Source organism: Eretmochelys imbricata, chromosome 1, assembly GCF_965152235.1.
Source record: "Eretmochelys imbricata isolate rEreImb1 chromosome 1, rEreImb1.hap1, whole genome shotgun sequence".
NCBI classification, from domain to species: Eukaryota; Metazoa; Chordata; order Testudines; family Cheloniidae; genus Eretmochelys; species Eretmochelys imbricata.
In genome coordinates this window covers 124,687,164-124,707,846 of record NC_135572.1, presented here as the reverse complement: position 1 = coordinate 124,707,846, position 20,683 = coordinate 124,687,164, and the positions used below count along the sequence as shown (strand labels likewise).

The following is a 20,683-nucleotide window of genomic DNA, read 5'->3' as shown; positions in this document are numbered from 1 at the left end:
CTATTCAGTATTTTCATTAATGACTTGGACAATGCAGAGGAGAGTGTGCTTATAACATTTGCTGATGTCATCAAGCTGGGAATGGTTGCAAGCACTTTGGAGGACAGGATTAGAATTCAAAGTGATCTTAATAAATTGGAGAATTGGTGTAAAATCAACAAGATGCAATTCAATAAAGACAAGTACAAAGTACTACACTTAGGGAAAAATCAAATGCACAGCTAAAAATGTGGAATAACTGACTGGGCAGTAGGATTGCAGAAAATAATCTGGGGGTTATAGTGAATCACAAATGGAATATGAGTCAACTGTATGATGCTATTGCAAAAAAGGGAAGTGTCGTTCTGAGGTATATTAACAGAAGTGTCATATGTAAGAAACGGGAGGTAACTGTTATGCTCTATGTGGCACTGGTGAAGCCTCAGATGGAATACTATATCCAGCTTTGGGCACCACACTGAAAGATGTGGACAAATTAGAGATGAGCAACAAAAAGAATTTTAAAAAATCTGCCCTATGAGGAAAGGTTAAAAAAAACTTGCAAAAAGATAACTGAGGAAAGCCTTCAAATACTTAAAATATGTTATAAAGAAGATGATGATCGATTGTTCTCCACATCCACCAAGGAAGAAGAGGACACCAAGGACAAGAAGTAATTGTCTTAGTTTGTGGCAAGGGAGATTTAGGTTAGATATTAGGAAAAATCTTTAAGGATCCTTAAGCACTGACACAGGTTACTTAGGGAGGCTGTGAACTCCCCATCACTGTAGAACAGGTTAGACAAACACCTGACAGGGATGTCTAAGTATACTTATTCCTGCCTCAGTGCAGGGGAATGGACGAGATGACCTCTTGAGGTCCCTTCCAGCCCTATATTTCTATGAAATACAGACCTCAAGCCCAGTCTTAAACACCCCTTGCACAGAATTCCCACTTATTTCAATTGTACTTGTGTATATTGTTTTGCATCAAATTTGACACTCCTTCTGGAAGAAGTTAAATATCTCTCAGTCTTTTATCAAATTGTCTCTTGACTTCTACATCATTATGGTAGTAGAAATCAGATGAGATACTTTTTACAATTTCTTAGCAATAAAACTCTTCGGTCAGCACACAGCAAGTCCCCACTCCAGAATTTACTACCTTTGGTGGACTATCAGAACTTGTGCTCATAGAGCTCCAGGATACAATGCAAAGTCTGATTAGCACTTTTTTTGTTTATCTTTTTGTTAATCCCCCAAGATGAATGTTTAGTCATATTGGACACAGACAAAATGTGTAATTTAAGGTGTGCACTGGGTTTCCTGTTGCTGCTGACCTCCTAAATTTCACAGTAATTCTTGTAGACTTGGAAAGCCTGCTCAATAATTAGGAGGAGCAAGAATGGCACAGTAGTTTAGGGATAAAGGGAACAGTTAGTGGGGAAAACTGCCTGGTAGCAAAGTATCATTGGAGCTTAAGAACTTTTAAAATATGCATCTGAAACATGCACACTCTATGAAATATGCATCTGTGGCATTCTGGTGTTTCTTAAAAAATTCACACCAATCTCACCTGCAAGCTTTATAAAATCCCGTCAACAACCCATACTAAAAGTTGGACCTTCCCCAGTTTAAAGACTTAAGGTTGTGACTACCATTACAGTGAAGATGCATGCATGAAAAAGAAAGCTACATTAATGAAACCTAAGTACTTACAAACATGGAAACATTTAAGACAAGTAAAATACATATCCAAATATTCAGAGCTAATAGTCTTAAATATCTCAAAGAATAATTTTGTTCCTGTTTATTAGCAAGGACTACTAAAACATTATTTGCATTATAAGTAGTGAAGCATGAGGATGCTGTTCAGCATGGGCAGTGGGTATCGTAGGCACGGGAAGGCTCTGCCTTCCCAAACAGCCTGACATCCCCCTGCCCATACTCCACCCCCAGGCTCCATCCTGCCTTTGTGCCACAGGCTGGGGCAGGCAGGCTGGGGGCCAGGGTGCACCCCCGGGGCCATGCCATGCCACCCATCCTCCTAGCACTGGGACTGGGAGTGCTCCAGCAGAGCCACCACTGGCGGTAAGAAGGAACTGAGGAGGGGCTGGGTCGGCAGGGGCATATATTCAGCGCCATTAAGATGCCACTCCAGGGGGCTCCACAGCCAACCCGACGGGAGCTGCTCAGGGAAAACTTTCCGACCACTGTGCACGTGGGGCGCACACACCCTAATTGGAATCAATATGAGCAATCACTCAAAGAAGAATATTGAATATTTGCAAATTGAGCCATAATGTCTTCTCTGGTTGGCAGTTTGAAATGTTCTCTTTGTATGGCCTTGTTGAGGTCTCTGGGATCTAAGTACATGCCTAGCTGGCTATTACTTTTCTCCATAATGACTAGGGAGCTCATCCATTCTGTTGGCTCCTCAATTTTTTGTGCTACTTGCATTGCTTCCATCCTTGCAAGCTCAGCCTTGAGTTTACCACAGAGTGCAAATGGCACCTTTCTACATAGATGGATAACTGGAAGGACCTGTATGTTTATCCGGATTGTACGTTCACCCTGCGAGCAACCCAACCCTTCCCTTGAAACAGGTCAGGATATTCCCAAAAGAATGCCTCATAGCCAAGTTCAATATGATCTTGTAGTGAGAACACCCATTTTACCAGACTGAGTTTCTCACGTGCAGCCAGGCCTAAAATTGGTGTCACTTCCTTTGGCACTACAATGAAAGGTAGCCTGTATATTGTGTTTTTATGGTTGATGCTAGCAACACACCTGCCCTTCACTGGTATATTTGTTCCAGAATAACCAGTTACTTTTATTTTTGTTGCTCCCAGTTTGGGTCTTATTTATAGTCTCTAAATCTTGTTCAGACAGAATATTAAGCCGAGCTCCTGTGTCTAGTTTCAGAGGAATAATTGTTCCATTCACTGTCATAGGCAGTATCCAGCCCTTCTCATCAGGCTAAATCCCAGTACATCTATGAAAAACTTCTCAAACAGATGGTCTTTAACTGAATACACTTGACTTCTCTGCACTTGGGATCCGCAGCATTTTGCAAAATGATTATTTTCCCCACATTTTTGACAGAGTTTCCCTCAAGGCAACATACTATTTGGGGCCATGCTGTGATCCGCACCTTCCACATGACCATCTGTGCCCAATCGTTCCCCTAGCAGCGGTTTTCATAGCAAGTGGTTCCACTCTTTGATTTGACCTATTCTGGCTATATTCTTTTGTACTTAGTACATGGATAACCCCTTCTGGTGAATTCAGTTCTTTGGCTTCGGCTTTCACAATTTTTGCTGCCCTAAATATTTGGAGAACTTTTTCTAAAGTGAAGTGTTCGTGGAGCAGTCTCTCTCTCAACACATCATCTTTAACACCCCAAATGATTCTGTCTCTGACCAGAGACTCTGTCAGCCCACCAAAGTCACAGGTTTTACTGAGTATCCTTAATTCTGTGACATATTGCTCTATGGTGTCATCAGTTTTTTGGAAGTATGTAAAAATGTATCTTATGTTTTATTCCTTTTTGGCAGGCAATGTTCCTCAAATTTAGTCAGTATTTTACTTAACTTCATGCTTTCACCTTCTTCAAACTTAAAGTTGTTATAAATATCCTATGCTTCCTCCCAAACAACATGAAAAAAAGACAGATGATTTCAAGCTACCATTTTTCTCCTTTGCCCCTATGGCTGCTAAATACAATTCAAATCTGTCTGAATTTTTTCCAGTTCTCTGCAACATTGCCTGACAATTGCAGACTGGATGGATGTTGCAACACATCTATATTTGGCTTTTCCTCCCTTCTTAAGCTAGTCAAGCTACTATATTGCTTGCCAAATACATGTGGAAGCCTCTGTGCCTTGTGCTCCACGTGCTTCTCTGGTGCCTCTGTTTGTTGCAGTTGCAAACACTGGAGTTCAAAATGACTGGCATTTCCTTCTCATTCACCATTTCTGACACCATGTAACAATCTTGGGGTTCATTAAATAACAAGCCAGTGAAGGAGAAAGGAATAAAATTTTAATAAAAAACTGGAGACTGCACACAGCCATGTGGTGTTCCCAGTCCCTATCTCCAGCACTCATCTCCAAATTCCTGTGTTCATAATACTGTCCCTTATGAGGGAGCATCTCTAAATTACAATCTTCTACAAATCTCTCTCTGCATGTATGTTTACACATAAGGAGAGTTTGGATGCTGCTTTTCAAGAGCTACACCTAGCCTTCAAGTCTCATTTATTAAACTAACATGACATTTGTTTACTAAAAGAACTAGCTCTTAACAGTTTGTACTATTACAGTTAACTGATAGTTTGAGATTAATAAAATACTTACGCCAGGAAAATAATTTTTTTCTTACACATGTCCAAAGATCAATATACACAATTTATTAATGCATTATGTTTTTCAAGTTGGTTTTTTTTTTTTTTTTTTATAAAGTATGAACAAGCTTGATTTTGCAGGGCCTACACATGTAACCCCAGCACCTGGTATTTGTTTAATTGACTAAGAAACAAACAGTAAATAGCTCCTATTTGCACATTAGTCATGCCATAATGTTTCGGAAAATAATCTAATGGAATAGTCATTCAACTACTGTGAAAGTTTTGCATGCCTCCAATGCTTTGAGAAGGGAGAAATTATATTACATGACTAGTGCAATAATCCTTCCAAAATACACTCCCATCAGCTTTAGCAATAATAGAAATCAAGTATAAAAGAGGCCAGCTCAATTGTTAAATATTACTGATATAATCTAGATAGCCTTGCAGAAAGCTTAGTATCTGAATTTCTAAAGCTATGTTCCTTTTGTTTTACTTTTAGCCCACCCATGGGTAGATTTCCCCATTTTTGTAAAGGTGCATGATTGTTTCACTGACTTTTCTTATCTATTTAAGATTTTTATACCCTTGCTAACATTATCACATTTCTGTGTCCCCCAGGGGGCTGTACTAGGACCAGTACTGTTCAACATATTCATAAATGATCTGGAGAAAGGGGTAAACAATGAGCTGGCAAAATTGGCAGATGATACAAAACTACTCAAGATAGTTAAGTCACAGACTGTGAAGAATTACAAAGGCATCTCACAACACTGGATGGCTGGTCAGCAAAATGGCAGATTAAATTGAATCTTGATAAATGCATAGTAACGCACATTGGAAAACAATTCTAACTATACATATAAAATGATGGGGTCTAAATTAGCTGTTATCACTCAAGAAACAGATCTTGGAGTCACTGTGGATAGTTCTCTGAAAACATTTGCTCAATGTGTAGCAGCAGTCAAAAAAGCTAACAGAATGGTAGGAATTATACCATTGGTGGGATAGATGAGAGAGAAAATATCATATTGTGTCTATATAAATCCAGGGTATGCCCACATCTTGAATATTGCTTGCAGATCTGGTCACCCCATCTCAAAAAAGATATATTGGAACTGAAAGAGGTATGTGTGACTAAGTGGGAATGTTCTTAATGTTTCCTCTGAATCCTGTAGGAGTGCCTCAGTTTCCCCTATGCATTTCTTAAGTCTCTAGGTGGTGGGATAAGGGGGTGTAATTGTTGCAAAGGGCCAGGGTACATAAATGGCTGACAGTGGCTCCTGGCACCTGATGACCTGGGCCCTTCCCCTCCTGCAAGGTGATAGCTAAAGGGTTGGAGAACAAAGGAATCAAGTGACCTCCTGGCCCAGGAAAGGGACAAAGCCCAGAGGAGGAAGGGCTGGAGGGTGAGTCAGTTTGGGCTGGCTGGGGATGAGGAGTGAAGTGCAGACGTGGCTGTGGGGTCCTGTTCTCTGTACTTACAAGCTCTGTTTTAGACAGTGTTCCTGTCATCTAATAAACCTCTGTTTTACTGGCTGGCTCAGAGTCATGTCTGACTGCGAAGCTGGGATGCAGGACCCTCTGGCTTCCCCAGGACCACCTGGGCAGACTTGCTGTGGGAAGCGCACAGAGGATCGGAGAATGCTAAATGCTCAGAGGTCAGACCCAGGAAGGCAGAAGCTGTGTGAGTTTTTTGCCCTGAAGACAATCTGCTCACAGAGAGGAGACTTCACCAGAGTCCTGACTGGCTTTGTAGGGAGCAGTTCCAGAGCATTGCCCGGGGACTCTCCTTCCCTTTTCCGTACTGTCAGAAAAAAAATGATTAAGAGTATGGAATAGTTTCTGTATGGAGGCGAGATTAATAAGATTGGGACTTCTGAGCTTGGAAAAGAGACAACCGAGGGGGGGAATGTAATAAAGGTCTATAAAATCATGACTGGTATGGAGAAAGTAAATAAGGAAGTGTTATTTACTCCTTCTCATAACACAAGAACTAGGGGTCACCAAATGAAATTAATAGGCTGCAGGTTTAAAAAACAAAAGGAAGTATTTCTTCACACAACACAGTGTCAACCTGTGGAACTCTTCGCCAGAGGATGTTGTGAAGGCCAAGACTACAAAAGGGTTAAAAAAAACACAACCAAAAAAACCCCCCCCCCCCCACACACACACACCTCTATACACTCATGGAAGATAACCATTGATGGACCTATTAGCCAGGATGGGCAGGGATGCAAAACCTGAAGTGTTCTGAGCCTCTGTTTGCCAGAAGTTGAGAATGGGGTGATGGGGGATGGATCACTTGATAATTGCCTGTTCTGTTCATTCTCTCTGAAGCACCTGGCATTGGCCACTATTGGAAGATAGGATACTGGGCTAGATGAACCATTGGTCTGACCCAGTATGGCCATTCTCATGTTCTTTCTCCAGCCTAGCTACTGTTCCTCAGTAGCAACTCATTCCTATATTTACTACATAAATGGTTGTATAAACAAAAAATTCATCTTTTGAGATGAGCTGACAAAAGCTCAGTGCTTTCTCCACTAAGTGGTAAGTAATTTGACAGTTTAAAAATTCTTCCCTTTAACTACTATATCAGTTAACATTTTTGAAATACAGTTTTAGCTATACTACTGTAGAAAGTATCTTAAATTCTTATGAAATGAAAATATGAACAGTTTGTTTTGAACAATGTTTATTATAAGTCACATTTCACAACTACTAGACAAATTACATACAAAAAACTACCGAACATATACAAAAGCTGCATGAAGCACATTCTGTTACACGATACAAATAATAACTGAGGTGAGCTTACTTCATTAGGAATAGAAGTGTTCCTAATATTTGTTAGCAGTAAGGTTTATTAAATAAAGTTCAAAGATTCAGAAATATGCTGTTATCAAGCAGTTATTTAAATATTACAAAAGAAAAAAGTGTGCTATCAAAAAACCCTTTAATTGCATTTGACAGTTTAGTTAGTTACCCACCACACGTAAAAACACAGCATTTTCCTTAAGTTGCGGGAAATTTCCCCCAATATTTCAAACCTAAATTTGTTTGTCATATGAAAGTTAATGCAGAAATAGTTACTCATTCCTGTAGAGACAATTAAAAACAGAACTTCAGTCTGATTAACAAGCAGAAAGTGTTAACGGTCAGAGGAAAAAAAGAACTAAATCCTCATTTACATATAGCACATGGTTTAATTTACTGATCACAAAGGGTTTAAGAATAGGATGACCAATTATATTTAGACTGTTTATTACATGAAAACATCTTTGCAATATATAGCATGCAGGATTCTAAAGTGAGGGTCAGGACAGAAACAGATCTGTTACGTGTTCAGTTCATTTCCACTCAGTTTACTGAAACAAATTTTACCCTCCGCCCAAATTTCATCATGGCAGATGCATTATACTGGAATGAGAATTTGAATGAAGACTTCCAAACAGAAAAGCATACTAATTTCTACCACCAACTAGTACTTAATGGCAGAATAATCTTGTTTTGACCTGTCAAATCAAAACAGAACCTTACCATGTCCATGACAGATTTTTGAGCATCAGCACAGTTTGCAAATTAGTCAGCTCAGGAGATGCTCCTTCTCTAGAGATAGAATAAAAGTTTCCTTTCAATTTGTGCACCTTCCTTCTATTAAAAAAAAGTGGAGTTAAGAGCACGCGTTTATCTAGTGACAGCAAAGTGGCAGACTTCTGAACCTACATGTACTCAATTACATTATGGGCCTTGCAGTACTCCCAGCCTTTGCAGACAGACATACCCCTTTCTTTCCTTCACCAATCCCGAAAGAAAAGCATTTCAATCAGCCTCCTTTGGCATTCTGAAGCCACAGCATTGACTGACTATCAACACAGTCATTTCCTGCTCTATTTGCAAGACCTTTTCTTTGGATGGCTGGAGGATAAACTACCAGACTATATAAAGTCAATGAGATTTTCTTTAGGAAATCACAACATAGCATTTTACATTCAATGGTACTGGGAAGCTTGTGTTTACACCAGCAAGTCACATCTAATCTGAAGAGTTGTGGGTTTTCACCTCGTATGGTATGAAGGCAGTCAGTCGAGAAGGCCAGTAAATTTGCGACATAATGCAGATTAAGTTTCTGCTGTCTGAACAGAGGGCCTATGGGACCCTGACTTGAACTCTTGTAAGACCTTGCACAAGCTCAGTCTGCATGTTGAGGATCCAATATTCTCATATGTATGCATTAAGATTCACTACATTGTAGTGAATGTTCTTATGCTGGAATGATGTATCTAGTACATGCCACCAGGAATTCTATATAGCTCATTACTGAAAAATAACTACAAATCAGACAGCTATTGTTAAAAAAAAGTTACATTCCTTTCGTCTCAAATTAATGCTTTCTTGGTCTGTTTCTAGAAGTAACTGACTAATGTTAGTTTTACAGTCAGTCAGTCATTATCTGCAGCCGTTGGAGACCTTGTGTCCATATCCTTCATCATGATGGAGGAACATACTCAGAGATGCATGCATCCAAACACTGCTTTAAAACCATCCCCCAATTCTAGACTGTGGTGTGGTCCCAGTGTAACTAAACTATGGTGGTTGTCAAAGACCCATTATGGCAGCTGGGCTGTAAGGAAGCCTCAGGCTTATCCTCTACACTAGCCCAAAAGAGGGATGAGACAGGAGCCACTGTAACACTGGAGACACTCCTAAATGGGGGCTGGGAGGGTGGAAAAGAGGGTACAAAGCATCTGCAGCATAGCTCCCAGGCTCTTTACACTATTTGTAATGTAATTAAAATTAATGTTAGTATAGTACATTAATATTTAAGACCATCTGGTATAGAACACTTGGTGCATTTAATTTTTTTATGAACACAGACTGAAGCAGAGTAAAGTCAACTGTGAAAGCGTGCTATTTAAAAGAGGAAACAATTTAAGAAACTTTAGATCAGTTAGCAATGACATGTCTCCTGATTAAGATAATTTTGCATATGGGAAAATTCTGTGAATTCTACAGGTTACCTTCTCTAACGTACCACTGACACATACCAGCAGCAGTGTTTCAGTTAAGAAATTACATTTTTTTAGAACTACATAAAATGTGGTCTAGCATTGTACCTACTTTCTAAAAATCCTACAAAGATTTGAGGAATATTCACATCAGAATATAATTAAAATTTCACTATAATCATGAATTACTAGAAAGTTTAAGTGGTACTAAGTATCAGATGTACATGTGAAGCTACATTGTTCGTTGTAATTCGCGTGATGCAGTATTAAATTTACCAATTCCTTTTATAAAAAACATATGCAATACAAAGATCTATCAGAAAAAAAAAACCTTGCTACTAATGCAGCATTACACAGTCAAACCAAAGCTATATCCAAGTGGTGAGCCAGGCCATGCATAAGAAAATCTTCAAGTCACACTTCACATTCCCATCTGCATGTCAGCAAAGTTGTAGAAGCTGTCTACATCTCGAGAGGCCGATACTTTGTTCTCCGATACAAAAATCTATATATTTTAAACAAGGAAGTATGTCACTGATATAGATATACAAATGCAAGTCATCTCTGCTCCTTCTAGATCCTTACATTACAGAAATGTTTGTATTTCTAGAGATTTATTCATATAACAGAGGCAGAATTCATCTTTGAAAGGAAATCAAAATAGTTTCAGGACTCAGTATATGGAGCAAAAAGTCATTTGTAGAGCAAAACTATCTTTCCCTCATAGAAAATAGCTCCTGTTTAAGCAGCCCATCCTAAAACAGTTTTACAATTTTAGACTAGACTATTTAAAGTCACTTCAACCAACATCCTGTAGGGGGAAGAAAAGCTATTAGGTACCATCAAAAACTCACTTAAGGCAGCAGAGCAAGTACTCCACCACTTTCCCCTCCCTCCCAAGCCACACAAAACTGAGAAACGCATTTCATAGAATATCAGGGTTGGAAGGGACTCTTCTCCCACATATACCTCCTTGGGTATATTTTCAAAATTTCAGAAGTACTTCCTCAGCAAAGGTGGCTTCCACTTTTTGCCAACATCAAAATTGTTTAAATATTTAAAGTTTTACAAAAAAAATCCGCTTGTGCAAAGTAGAGGTCCTTGAATATAGTTGAAAAAAAATATTGATTTTAATAAATTAACTAGGCCTGCCTGCATCCATCAGGCAGCCAAGATATATCTAAAACAATGCAGCATAAGTTGTCAGGGAAATGGTTTGGCAGTTTACATCTAGCCAAATGCAAGTTCGTCTCCCAACCCAAAGGTGGATTTTAGAGTCTATTCTATACAACCCAGGAGGAAGTTAAGATGTGACTAAATGATAATGTACAGTGACTGAGTACCCCAGAGTTCTTCAGTTAACTGGAGTTATCCAAGGTATCAGTTAGAGACTGATAGTTCTTGGTGACCATGTAAGCTCAACATCTCATGATCACCATACCAAAACATAATTGTCCCAGCTAACATCAAGCTCAACTCCAACTCCCAATCTTAGTTTTGAGATGAGATTAGAGAGAAGGGTTTGTGTCCTTGTATTGGGGCAACCACTACACTCCTTCATTTTAATATCAGGATAGACACCTTTCCTGTCAGTGCAAAAGGCCTGTTTTGATGATCCACTTTCAGAGTCCAGTGAAATGTGGAGCCCTCTGACACCCAACAAGGAATAATATCTAATAGATCTATTAATGCTTTGGTGGGATATCATGATCCATTTTTGGCCATGAATACAATGGCTCTTTAAGACCTCCCCCACATCACCACGCTTGTCCTCACAGGACATCACAGTTTTCAGACAGACTACAAAAGTTTTGTAACAAGACAAAGGACTGGGGAGCAATATAACCCCCCCCCCCATCTGTAAAACGGGCATCTTCGACAGAGATTAAGTGACTGTCCAATGTCACAAAGGAAGCCTATGGTAGAGCCAGTAACTGAACTGAGTGAAGTCCAATACCTTAACAGTTCACACTGGAAGAAGTTACTAATGCACATGTGGCAGAAATCTCAGTCTCAAGTCAGACCACTTTTACCAGGAGTTTTTGTAAATGTGAACTGTGGCTGTGCAATTAGTGAGTGGCTTCTTCACCCCTACCATAACATCCAGAGTGGTGACCAGAGTTGTTTCAGGTGAAGAATCACAGTTGTTTTCACCCAGTGACCAAATTAACATTTTTAACAGCACTCTTCAAATCTAGCAGATAAAATAACCTGTTTAGAATCCAAGTGTGCTCTCCATGGTATTAGATTGAAACTCTATCAGGAAAAATGCACTAGTCAGTGGCACATTCTGCATACCCCTGGGCAAGAGAGGTTAACTGATCCATGCCCCAGCTGGCTGGTGAAGGCCAGAAGTGTGGTGCTAGAACCATTTCTGAAGTGGATTATGAATACCTTCTTGCAGAAACAAGTCTGAAGTTGGTTATTTCCATAATTAAAAAGTTATGTTTCCTACTAAAAGTGACATGAAATATATTTCATAATATGCATTTTAAAAGTTAAATAATGGGAAAACTCCTTCATTATGTAAATGCTTGTTTTATTATGTAAGTGGTCTTTCGACTATGTGCAAACAGAAATATTTCCCAGATAACCCCATGTTCCAGTTACTTATTCAATGCAACAAGCATTTGCACATAGATGAGGGCATGAAGTCTGCCATGGAAAAGTACTGTGTGTAGAAATCAGCTTTAAATCAGAAAGCAGGGTGTCATTTCCAATTTAGGACTGGAAGTGATGGCACAGACATGCTACTTGAGGGTAATCCAGAGGTTGTCTTATTTGTACACGTTAAATTAGCTATGTAATCAGAATTTGACCACCACACAGTCAAGGGAAGGGGACTTTAATACTCTGTCCACAACCACACCCAACATCATGACAACACACCATTCCATATCATTTTTAGAAGTAGGCAAAGTATAAAAAATTCAGTTTGATAATAGTAACTGAAACAACTTCAGCCTTTGAATAAGGAACTGTAACCTAGAATAAGGAACTGGGAATAGCCAACCAACTTCAACCTCATTTCCTGAGAAAAGCATGCCAGCTTCTCAAAGCAGCAATTTTTAGACCACTACTCAAGCAACTCTATGCTAAGAAATTCATAAGGCATCTTCCTCTTTGGGTAAAGTGAATAAAGTTGTAGCAAGGCTACATCAAAATTATCTGGATTTCTCTCATCTGATTGCCCTACACTGGTTTGGTTTTAGGCCTGCTTATGCTATGGCTGTTTGATCTCATGACCTGTGTTCCCTCTAAGTGCCATGCATTTGATAAGCAGAGCCACACACATCTGGCAACGTGTTCAGGTGCCTCTCCTCCCACTGCTCTGCAGCCGGATTGCTCCTGCCCTCTGCCTTGGAGCCTCTGGCCAGCTGCTCCCAGGTCCCTCCTGCTTGCTGTGCAGAGTGGAGGTGGGGCACGCTGATGTCAGGGGCTTCCTTCCCCCCTACCCATGTACCCATCTCTGCAGAGCGGGGATAGTGGGACAGGACTCAGGAGCAAGATGGAGCTGCTGAGGTCTGAATGAGCCTTCTGATGAGTGCTGCTGTGCTTAAAGAGACAGACAGACACTTGTGTTGTTACTTCTTGGTACTTCCTGCAATGCACATATATTCTCTGTAATTTTATTCTTTCAAAGTGATGTTATTTTAGTTTTCTGACTGGTCTGTGCATTTCATAATTTTATTTCTCTTATGCTTAAATTTAATTCTTTGAATAGTGAGTTCTAAAATGCCTAACCTGTCCTGGCTGAAGTAATTATCCCTATGGTAACTTTTTAAAAAAAATTATGTTTTTTTTTGTTTCTACCGGTGGTTCACATCCACACATTACCTTGATATTGGTGCACATAAAATTCATTCCGCACATGGATGGAAAAAATTAGAGGGAACATTGCTCATGACAATGGGTAAAGAAAAACTGTCTTGAAAAGTTGGCATCTTCTCACAATAAATCAACTTAAAGGCTGCTAACAAAAGACTTTGCAGATTGAATAAGTCAAGGAGTTGTTCTTTTGATGGAAACTAAGGCGTAGTTTTGGGCACCTGAAGGCTGGCGTACACTACACAGTCAGTGTGACATAAGCTCAGTGGCATAGCTAGATGGAGCAAACAGGGGGAGCAGACACAAAGAAAGGTGCCACACACTTGTACTCACCGGGCAGCGCTCAGGGTCCTCAGCAGCTTTGAAGGCCCTCGCCACCAAAGTGCCGCCAGACCCAGAGCATGTGAAGACCCTGCCGCTGAAGTGCCGGACCGGCCGACAAAGACCCGGAGCGCCTCCGGATGAGCAAAAATTAAGAAGACCCCAAACAATTAAAAAGGCGTCACTTGTGCTCAGTGGGGGAGCACCTGCTCCCTCCCAGTTGCTCTACTGCATAAGCTACCTTATGTCAACCTAATTGCGTCAGTGTCTACACTACAGATTTCCTCTCCTCCATGTACGTGCCTTCCTACACCAACATAACTACTCCACCTCCACAAGAGGCATCACAGTGTCTGTGTAAACACTGCATCCCTTGCATCCAACTTTGGCTATCTTGTCAATTTCAGGACAGGAGCCATGAAACTGACCAGAAGTCTGGGAGGCTAGAGCCCAGCTGCCCACAGCTCCCTGGAGAGCTGGACCCTGCTCCCAGCTGGGGCAAGAAGCCCCAGCAGCTTCCCCCCTGCTTCTCCCGCCCCCAGGCTGGGAGCCAGGTAGGGCCCCCCCAAGAAGCCAAGGCAGTCATACCCCACTCCCCAGGCAGGAAAGGCCTGGGTGGCTTCCCCCAGTTCCTGGTGGGGAATGGGGATGGGGCAGCCCACCAGGAGCCCAGGAACCCGTGGGGCAGCAGCTGAGGCTCTCAGCTCCCCACACTGCCCCTATTAGTTTGGTGGAAGCACTCCTTGTGAGGCTGCACAACACTGACACAGGGAGGGTAGTGTGGACATGGATATGTAATTACTGCAGTGGTTGTAAGTCAACTTAGTATAGGTTGACTTAGGTTTGCAGTCTAGACATACCCTTAGCTTAATGTATGCCACAACAAGGTCTATAAAAAGCTAAGCAAACAGATGAAAGATTATTGGGGTATTGTCCAGTTTCTTGCTGCATCATATGATGTATCTGCTTTGAAATGCTCATGTATTAAAGAACTTAGACAAACTACAAATGCTATCCCAGGGAAAGCGTTATTAGAACAAATGAAGAGAAAGCCATCTGAAAAATATGGTGTGAGAAACCTAAACTATGAGGACGTTTAGGTTACAGGGAAAAAAAAAAAAAATCGGTACATCTTTAGATTATCACCATGACCATTTTGCAAATGCAGTAGAACCTTGAAAGCTATCTACTGATCACTCTTAGTGAAACAACATAGTCTCATCCTATTTCTCTGCCAAGAATTAAGAGCAGATTGCTCCAGCATGGTCTACTTTATAAGTCCCAGAACACAGCCCTGCCTTACTGTACATTAGGTAAGATTTTTGCAACCACACATTTTAAATGGAAAGCTTAAGTTCTTCAGAAATTGATGATTTAGCATCCCCTTTTCACTCAACAGGGAAAGTTTCCTACTTCCCGCTGGTGAGTACTTTTCTTTGGAGTAAATTAAATTCTATGTGAGTTTCAAAAAATTAAGACTCATGTTTTCAGGTCTTGCTGGCTGCCAAGATCTTAGGAAATGAAAAATAAGGTTTCTAGATCATGAAATATTTTTCAGGCAGATTCTGGTCATAATTATTTCCTCAAGAGGAGAACATAGCTCACCTTAGTTCCACTGAAGACATCATTTATAATGCTTCGACATCCTTCCACGGCATCATCTCCATTAAACTCCAAAGCAACAACAGGGCCTACAAAGAGAGTTTCACCTCTAATAATGTTTTTTTAGATTTCTATCTTAAATGGAAGATTAGATATTTGCTGTTTTCTTTATCCCTTACAGCGCCCTGAGTTTTGTTCACATAAAGCCTCAGAGTTCCTATTGCAACCACCATCCTTCAGGATAGGGATTAAAGCTATGGTTAATGGAGCTGTGAAAATACAAAAGTTGTCTGGGAGGAAAAAAAATGTGTACAAAGGAAAACATCTGCAATTCCATGTTTGAAAAACAGCTGCTGTAGAAACAGCTGAACAATGCAGATTTCCAGTTGAATTTCTTGAAAAGTTGGTCATAAAATGAAGGAAAAGTCTTAGTGTGACTTAGAGTCACAGTACTGACTGATGGATAGCTGTGAGATGGCTCAAAGTTCATTTGGATTGGGACCTAATTCCTTCAGAAGTTTTTGCCTGGATCAAAAGATTGGACACATGCCTAGTATCAACTGGCCCTCATGCACCATTCAGGTTTCATCCTGAAGCAAGGTTCTCTCTCAATTCTCTGCAAGGTAGGCCTCCAGCAGGCCTGAGCTGCCACGTGAGCATGACAGCTTTTGCAATTCTCTGTTTGCAGGAAACAAAGCTGTTTGTATGCTAAGCATTATGAAGACTAACATTTATGCTTAACTGCTCACTATGGCTGTATCTGATTTCTCCAAATAATGTATACAAAAGGGACTACTTCACCACTTACAAAGTATGAACGCTAACTTTGAAGCTAGTGGTCTTCAACAGCATTCTCTTCTGTTTTAAATCCTTTAACAATAGTGAATCATCATGGCGAATGACAAACTGGGATTCTATTTTGGTCTGCCATGCCAAGTTCTAGCCTTTTTCTTTGTGAATTACAGAGTTAATCCAACACCTTTGTTTGCCAGCAGCAGGGACTGAACATGCAATATCTGGATCTAAAAGCATGAATTTATTTCCTAAGCTAAGAGAACCAAGTCTGTTAGATGTTCAGGTTGCCATCGCCTAAGACCTAAGACCCACGTGGTCCTTTCACTAGGAGACAGCCACACTAAGCATGGGTTAGATCAGCTTTGGAGCATTGCCTGGAGGGATCAGGAAGGAATTCACCACTTCATTCAGGGCCTGATCCAAAGCCTACTGAAGAAAACAGAAAGACCTTCCATTGATTTCAGTGATTGTACTGCTACTGCGGCTCAAGCCATTTTCCCCCTTCTTTTGAAGGATTATCTACAGCCAGAGGGAATACACTAACTAAGATGGACTAGAAACTGAGTTGTATGTGTTGGGGGGCTATCACTTTTAAGTGATATTTTAAGACTACTTACCTTTTTCAAGCAAAGGAATGAAGTCAGATGCACTCTGCTGGAACACTCTTTGAGCATCCTCTGCTTTCATTGAAACTTCCTTAGTCTGAACCAACAAAAAGCCTTTGCCAGTCATCTGGTAACAAACAAGGTATCCATATTAAAAACAGCTCTTAACATCACTGATATATAGTGAGGACAGATGTTTGGCTTTTCTGAAAGCAGAAGACCAAATAAATTACATGGGAGTATAATACATAATTTTCCCCTCTGACTATTAAACCACAAGACAACCTTCTCAATTTATTCTCTTCTTCCCTAGTTCAAAGGGAAAAGCACTTTCTTCACCACACTTGAAGATTCAGTTTTACTTGTCTTTTCATTCCATTCATCCAATCTTTGCTTCTGTTCTATTCCCCTACCTGAAACTAAAGGTTTTTTTTTAGTAGTTTCAAATTAAAAATGTACATGTGCTGAACACCTACAAATACTACTGAAGCTAATTGCCCAACTTGGAAAGGTGTTGAACACCATTAGCTTTTCTTTAGCTGCAATAGATACCAAACCTGGATCAGGCTCCTCTCTAACCCACAAATGCAGCATCTGGCTTTTATCTACTAGTCAAGATTGTTTTTTAAAGCCATCCACAAGTTTACGGTTTTAGTCCTAAAATGGAAAAACTTCTCCATGCAGAGAAGTTATCTGAAGATATTGTATCCACACTTCCAAGAAAGCTTCCATTAGCTTCCAACTGGAGTCTTACCCAAGTAAAAATAAATTACTTGTGCATGTAAAATGTCACTCTAAAAGTAACTTTTGGTGTTCCCATATATCCCTCAAGTTTGATAGGTATCAGAGTAAGATTGAACCATCTGAGCTCATGTTCTGATGGCAGTTATGGGTGCATAATAAATACCCAAATCAGTGCAAGAAAATGCATCATGAAAAACAAGTTTGGGGATAACAGTTTCACATTTTTTTCCAAACACACCAAAACTACATACTGAAAAGTATTTTAGTAGACATCCAGAAGCAAGCCAGTTTGAACTTCAGTATCTTCACTTCAGTAAGCTATGAGAATTTGCAATTTATTCCGAAAGATATGAAATTGGAAAGTCAAGAAGCTAGAAATAGAAAAATGTGTCTTACCTCATCAATTAACTTTCTAGCATTTGCAGTTGTGTAGTCTCCAGCAAAGAATACTGCCAGACACGATTCCTCACTGCTCTTCTGCCTCCCACCCCGGGTTATTGGAATTATGCTCTTTGTGGTATCTGTAGAAATTCTGATTACTTTTAGTTCCTCAGATGTAGGTAAGGGGACATAATCCTGAACAATGGCATCTTCAGGTAGAAGACTCCAATTGTTTTCTCCCGACACAGGTGTAAAGTCATGGATGTTGCTCCATGTGTTATTGAAGATACTCAGTCCAGCATCTTTGAATTGTAAAGCCAGCTCTGGGTAGTAGTACTGGAAACAGCCAAATTTCATACCTGTGGATGACTCAATAATGGGTTGGGTGGCACAGCACAAGAATACTTCCAACTTTCTGCAGTCCCGGGTGCGAAATTGTTGGCACGCCACTACACATTTACAATCTTTGCAGTCACGAAAAAACACACTGCCTTTTACGGGTCCTAGAAAGATTCGACAGCTTGTACAATCATCAATTGTGATTGTGGCAGAATGGTCAAAGATGTAGATATTACAGTTCTCACAGTCCTGAATGACAAATTGTTGCCCTGCAACTTTTCCAGGTAAACGGCCCACAGTTTCCTCCTTAAGTCCAGAAAACGTGTAGTCTTTGGGATCAACCTAGGAAAAAAAACCATAACAAGTTTTACAAGTGACAAAAGCAATAGCTAGCATTAAGAACAAGTGGAGAAACCGGAACAAACTAAATTCAAACAGAGACTGAGGGTCAAGGAACTGGCCAGGAGACCTATCTTCAGAAGAGACTTTTGTCTGGGATTTTGTCAAGGTGATGGGAGACAGACGGATGGTCTGCCAGTGCCTTCATTAAAAGATCTGGATTCAATTTCTCATACTGCTACAGATTTCTTGTATGCTCTTGGGGAAAAACATGCTTCAGTGCTTCAACTATTCAGTGCCATGGCAATCTTTTCCTTTTCCCTCCCTTTCTCTGCCTGGTCCATGGTTCATCTTATAAAGAGCGCACAATCCCATTGCCAATGTTTTTATAGAGTAGTTTGCACGCTGTACAATGTACCCTAGGTGCTTCTGAAATAGAAAATCAGATATTGGTCAGCATACCCACATCTCATGGGTCTTCATGCTTTTCAGCTTTTGTCTTTTCTTCCACCAGCTCTCCACCCTATCCCTGGCCCAAAGGAACCTTAGGGCAATATTTTGATCAGCGTATGTTGCATTTGTTAAAAAGTTATCCCTCTCTAGCCTACAATGTCACAAGGCAGGAAACGGTTACTCTATACTGTATACTCTACAGCTAATGGAAAATCTGCACTCTTTTTTTTTTTAATTAAGACTGTAGACAAACATTGGCTGGGCTAGCAAAGTCAGCTTTATAGCCTCTGTCTCCCAACATTACTCTCTCTTGTTCAGGAGGGCCACCTTTAAAAAAAAAGTTAACTGGATGAAGAGTCCTGTTTTAATGAAGAGAATGACCAATTGTCATTCAATTACAATTTATTGTTTGGAAGAGAACTTAACAGTACAGAAACAAATGCTATACTGCAAAATAATTGATGTTATACACTTTTTGCTACATAAAAGAGTAAAGAAAGTTTAAGTGTTACAGCAGGTTCCATTCTGCCCTCATGTATGTGTGTTAAAATAGCATCTTACAGTAGTTGAACACTTGGAAGTGTAGGACATTCTTACATGAGAGGTCACTTCCAAAGCCTGAACTCCATACTATATCCTGTGTCAACCTGATAGCTTTGGAGCATTTGCCAAGCCGTTAGTAATTCTAAAAGCTAGTAGGAGAGCAACTTCTATATAGTCAGATTTGAGTAATATGTCCCATTTTTCAAAAAGAAAAACTTCCCTCTATGCAATTTTAGAAGGTTACATAGACAATGCAAGAAACATGGAATAGACACAAGTGAACTGAGATCCAGAAATGCCTCTTGCCAGAATATCCTTCCTCACTCTGAAAATCCTAGGAGAGATTTATCCAAAATAGATGTTGAAACTAAAGACTTCAGGAAGGTAGCTGAATAATCTTTTCAAGAAAAATGTATTGTTTACATGGTAGATAGCTAGAGAGAGAGAAAGTTAGTCTGATGGAGTGCTACATGCAGCCACTGAAGAGTGTTCTTTCTAAAGTTTTGTTCCCTTTTCCTTCTAAATTCAAGTTGGCCAGTCTCCTTAAATTGTGCTAGCAGGCCTTAAGACAGCCAGCCCAGGAACAAGGAGATAAGCTTAGCTTTCAGACTACTGCAAGCTCTTTGGGGCATAGACTGGTTTCTATGTCTGTACAGCGTCTAGAATAATGCGGCCCAAACCCAGCTGAACTCAAACATATATGATGTGGTAATGTCTAAATAAGTATTAGGAAACACTTTCATCAGTAAAGAACAAACAATTATCTCCCCTCCCCCCCCATACACACACACACACGCTCATTTATTGCGAGCATTTAGTAGAAGACTTCAAGGGAATAATTTCGATAGTCTTGGGATAAACTGTTACTGCTTAAACAGAGTGCGGAAACAAAAAGGAGATGACTTCTCCAAGAAAGGGGAAGATGGAAGTTTAAGGAAGTTATGACTTCCAGTGTTTAGCATAAATATGCTGGTCTTTTTTTTTAAATCTATAAAGGCTCCAAAATAATGCAGGTTCAGAAGTCTTTAGGAAGTCGTGTAGACATACCATATTTCAATAGAATTAGTCTTTAGTTTTACACAGGTTAAGAAAAAAGTGTCATTCAGCAAAGCTTAATCTGATTTGTAGTTCAATCTCAAGTGACAGTGATTTAGTGGAAACAAGTGTTCCTGAATCACTTACTGATAATCAGGTGTCCTTCCATGTGCGTTAAGACTGAATGAACAGTCAGCTTGTGACTTCCTGAATTGAGTGCTTAATTGTGCTTAACATTTCACATGCCAGAGAGAGAGCATTGTTAGATGCAAAAGCAGTACTGTTGCAACACAAATTAACTTCCTTGATTTTATTGTGTCACTGAAGTTTGTCAATTTCCTTTATAGGAAAATTGCAAAGCAA

General features: G+C 40.1%; 1 protein-coding gene across 1 annotated transcript in view; it reads right to left on the bottom strand.

Annotated features, from left to right (window-relative positions):
- Nucleotides 1-7,004: 7,004 nt before the first annotated feature.
- RP2 (RP2 activator of ARL3 GTPase) overlaps nt 7,005-20,683 on the bottom strand; it is a 34,065-nt gene continuing 20,386 nt past the window's right edge. The window contains exons 2-5 of the mRNA XM_077815017.1: nt 17,627-18,292; nt 16,499-16,613; nt 15,090-15,175; nt 7,005-9,840 (exon numbers count right to left, since the gene is read on the bottom strand). Coding sequence (XP_077671143.1) covers nt 9,757-9,840; nt 15,090-15,175; nt 16,499-16,613; nt 17,627-18,292 — 951 coding nt within the window. The 3' untranslated portion in view covers nt 7,005-9,756. The remainder of the gene's footprint in view (nt 9,841-15,089; nt 15,176-16,498; nt 16,614-17,626; nt 18,293-20,683) is intronic.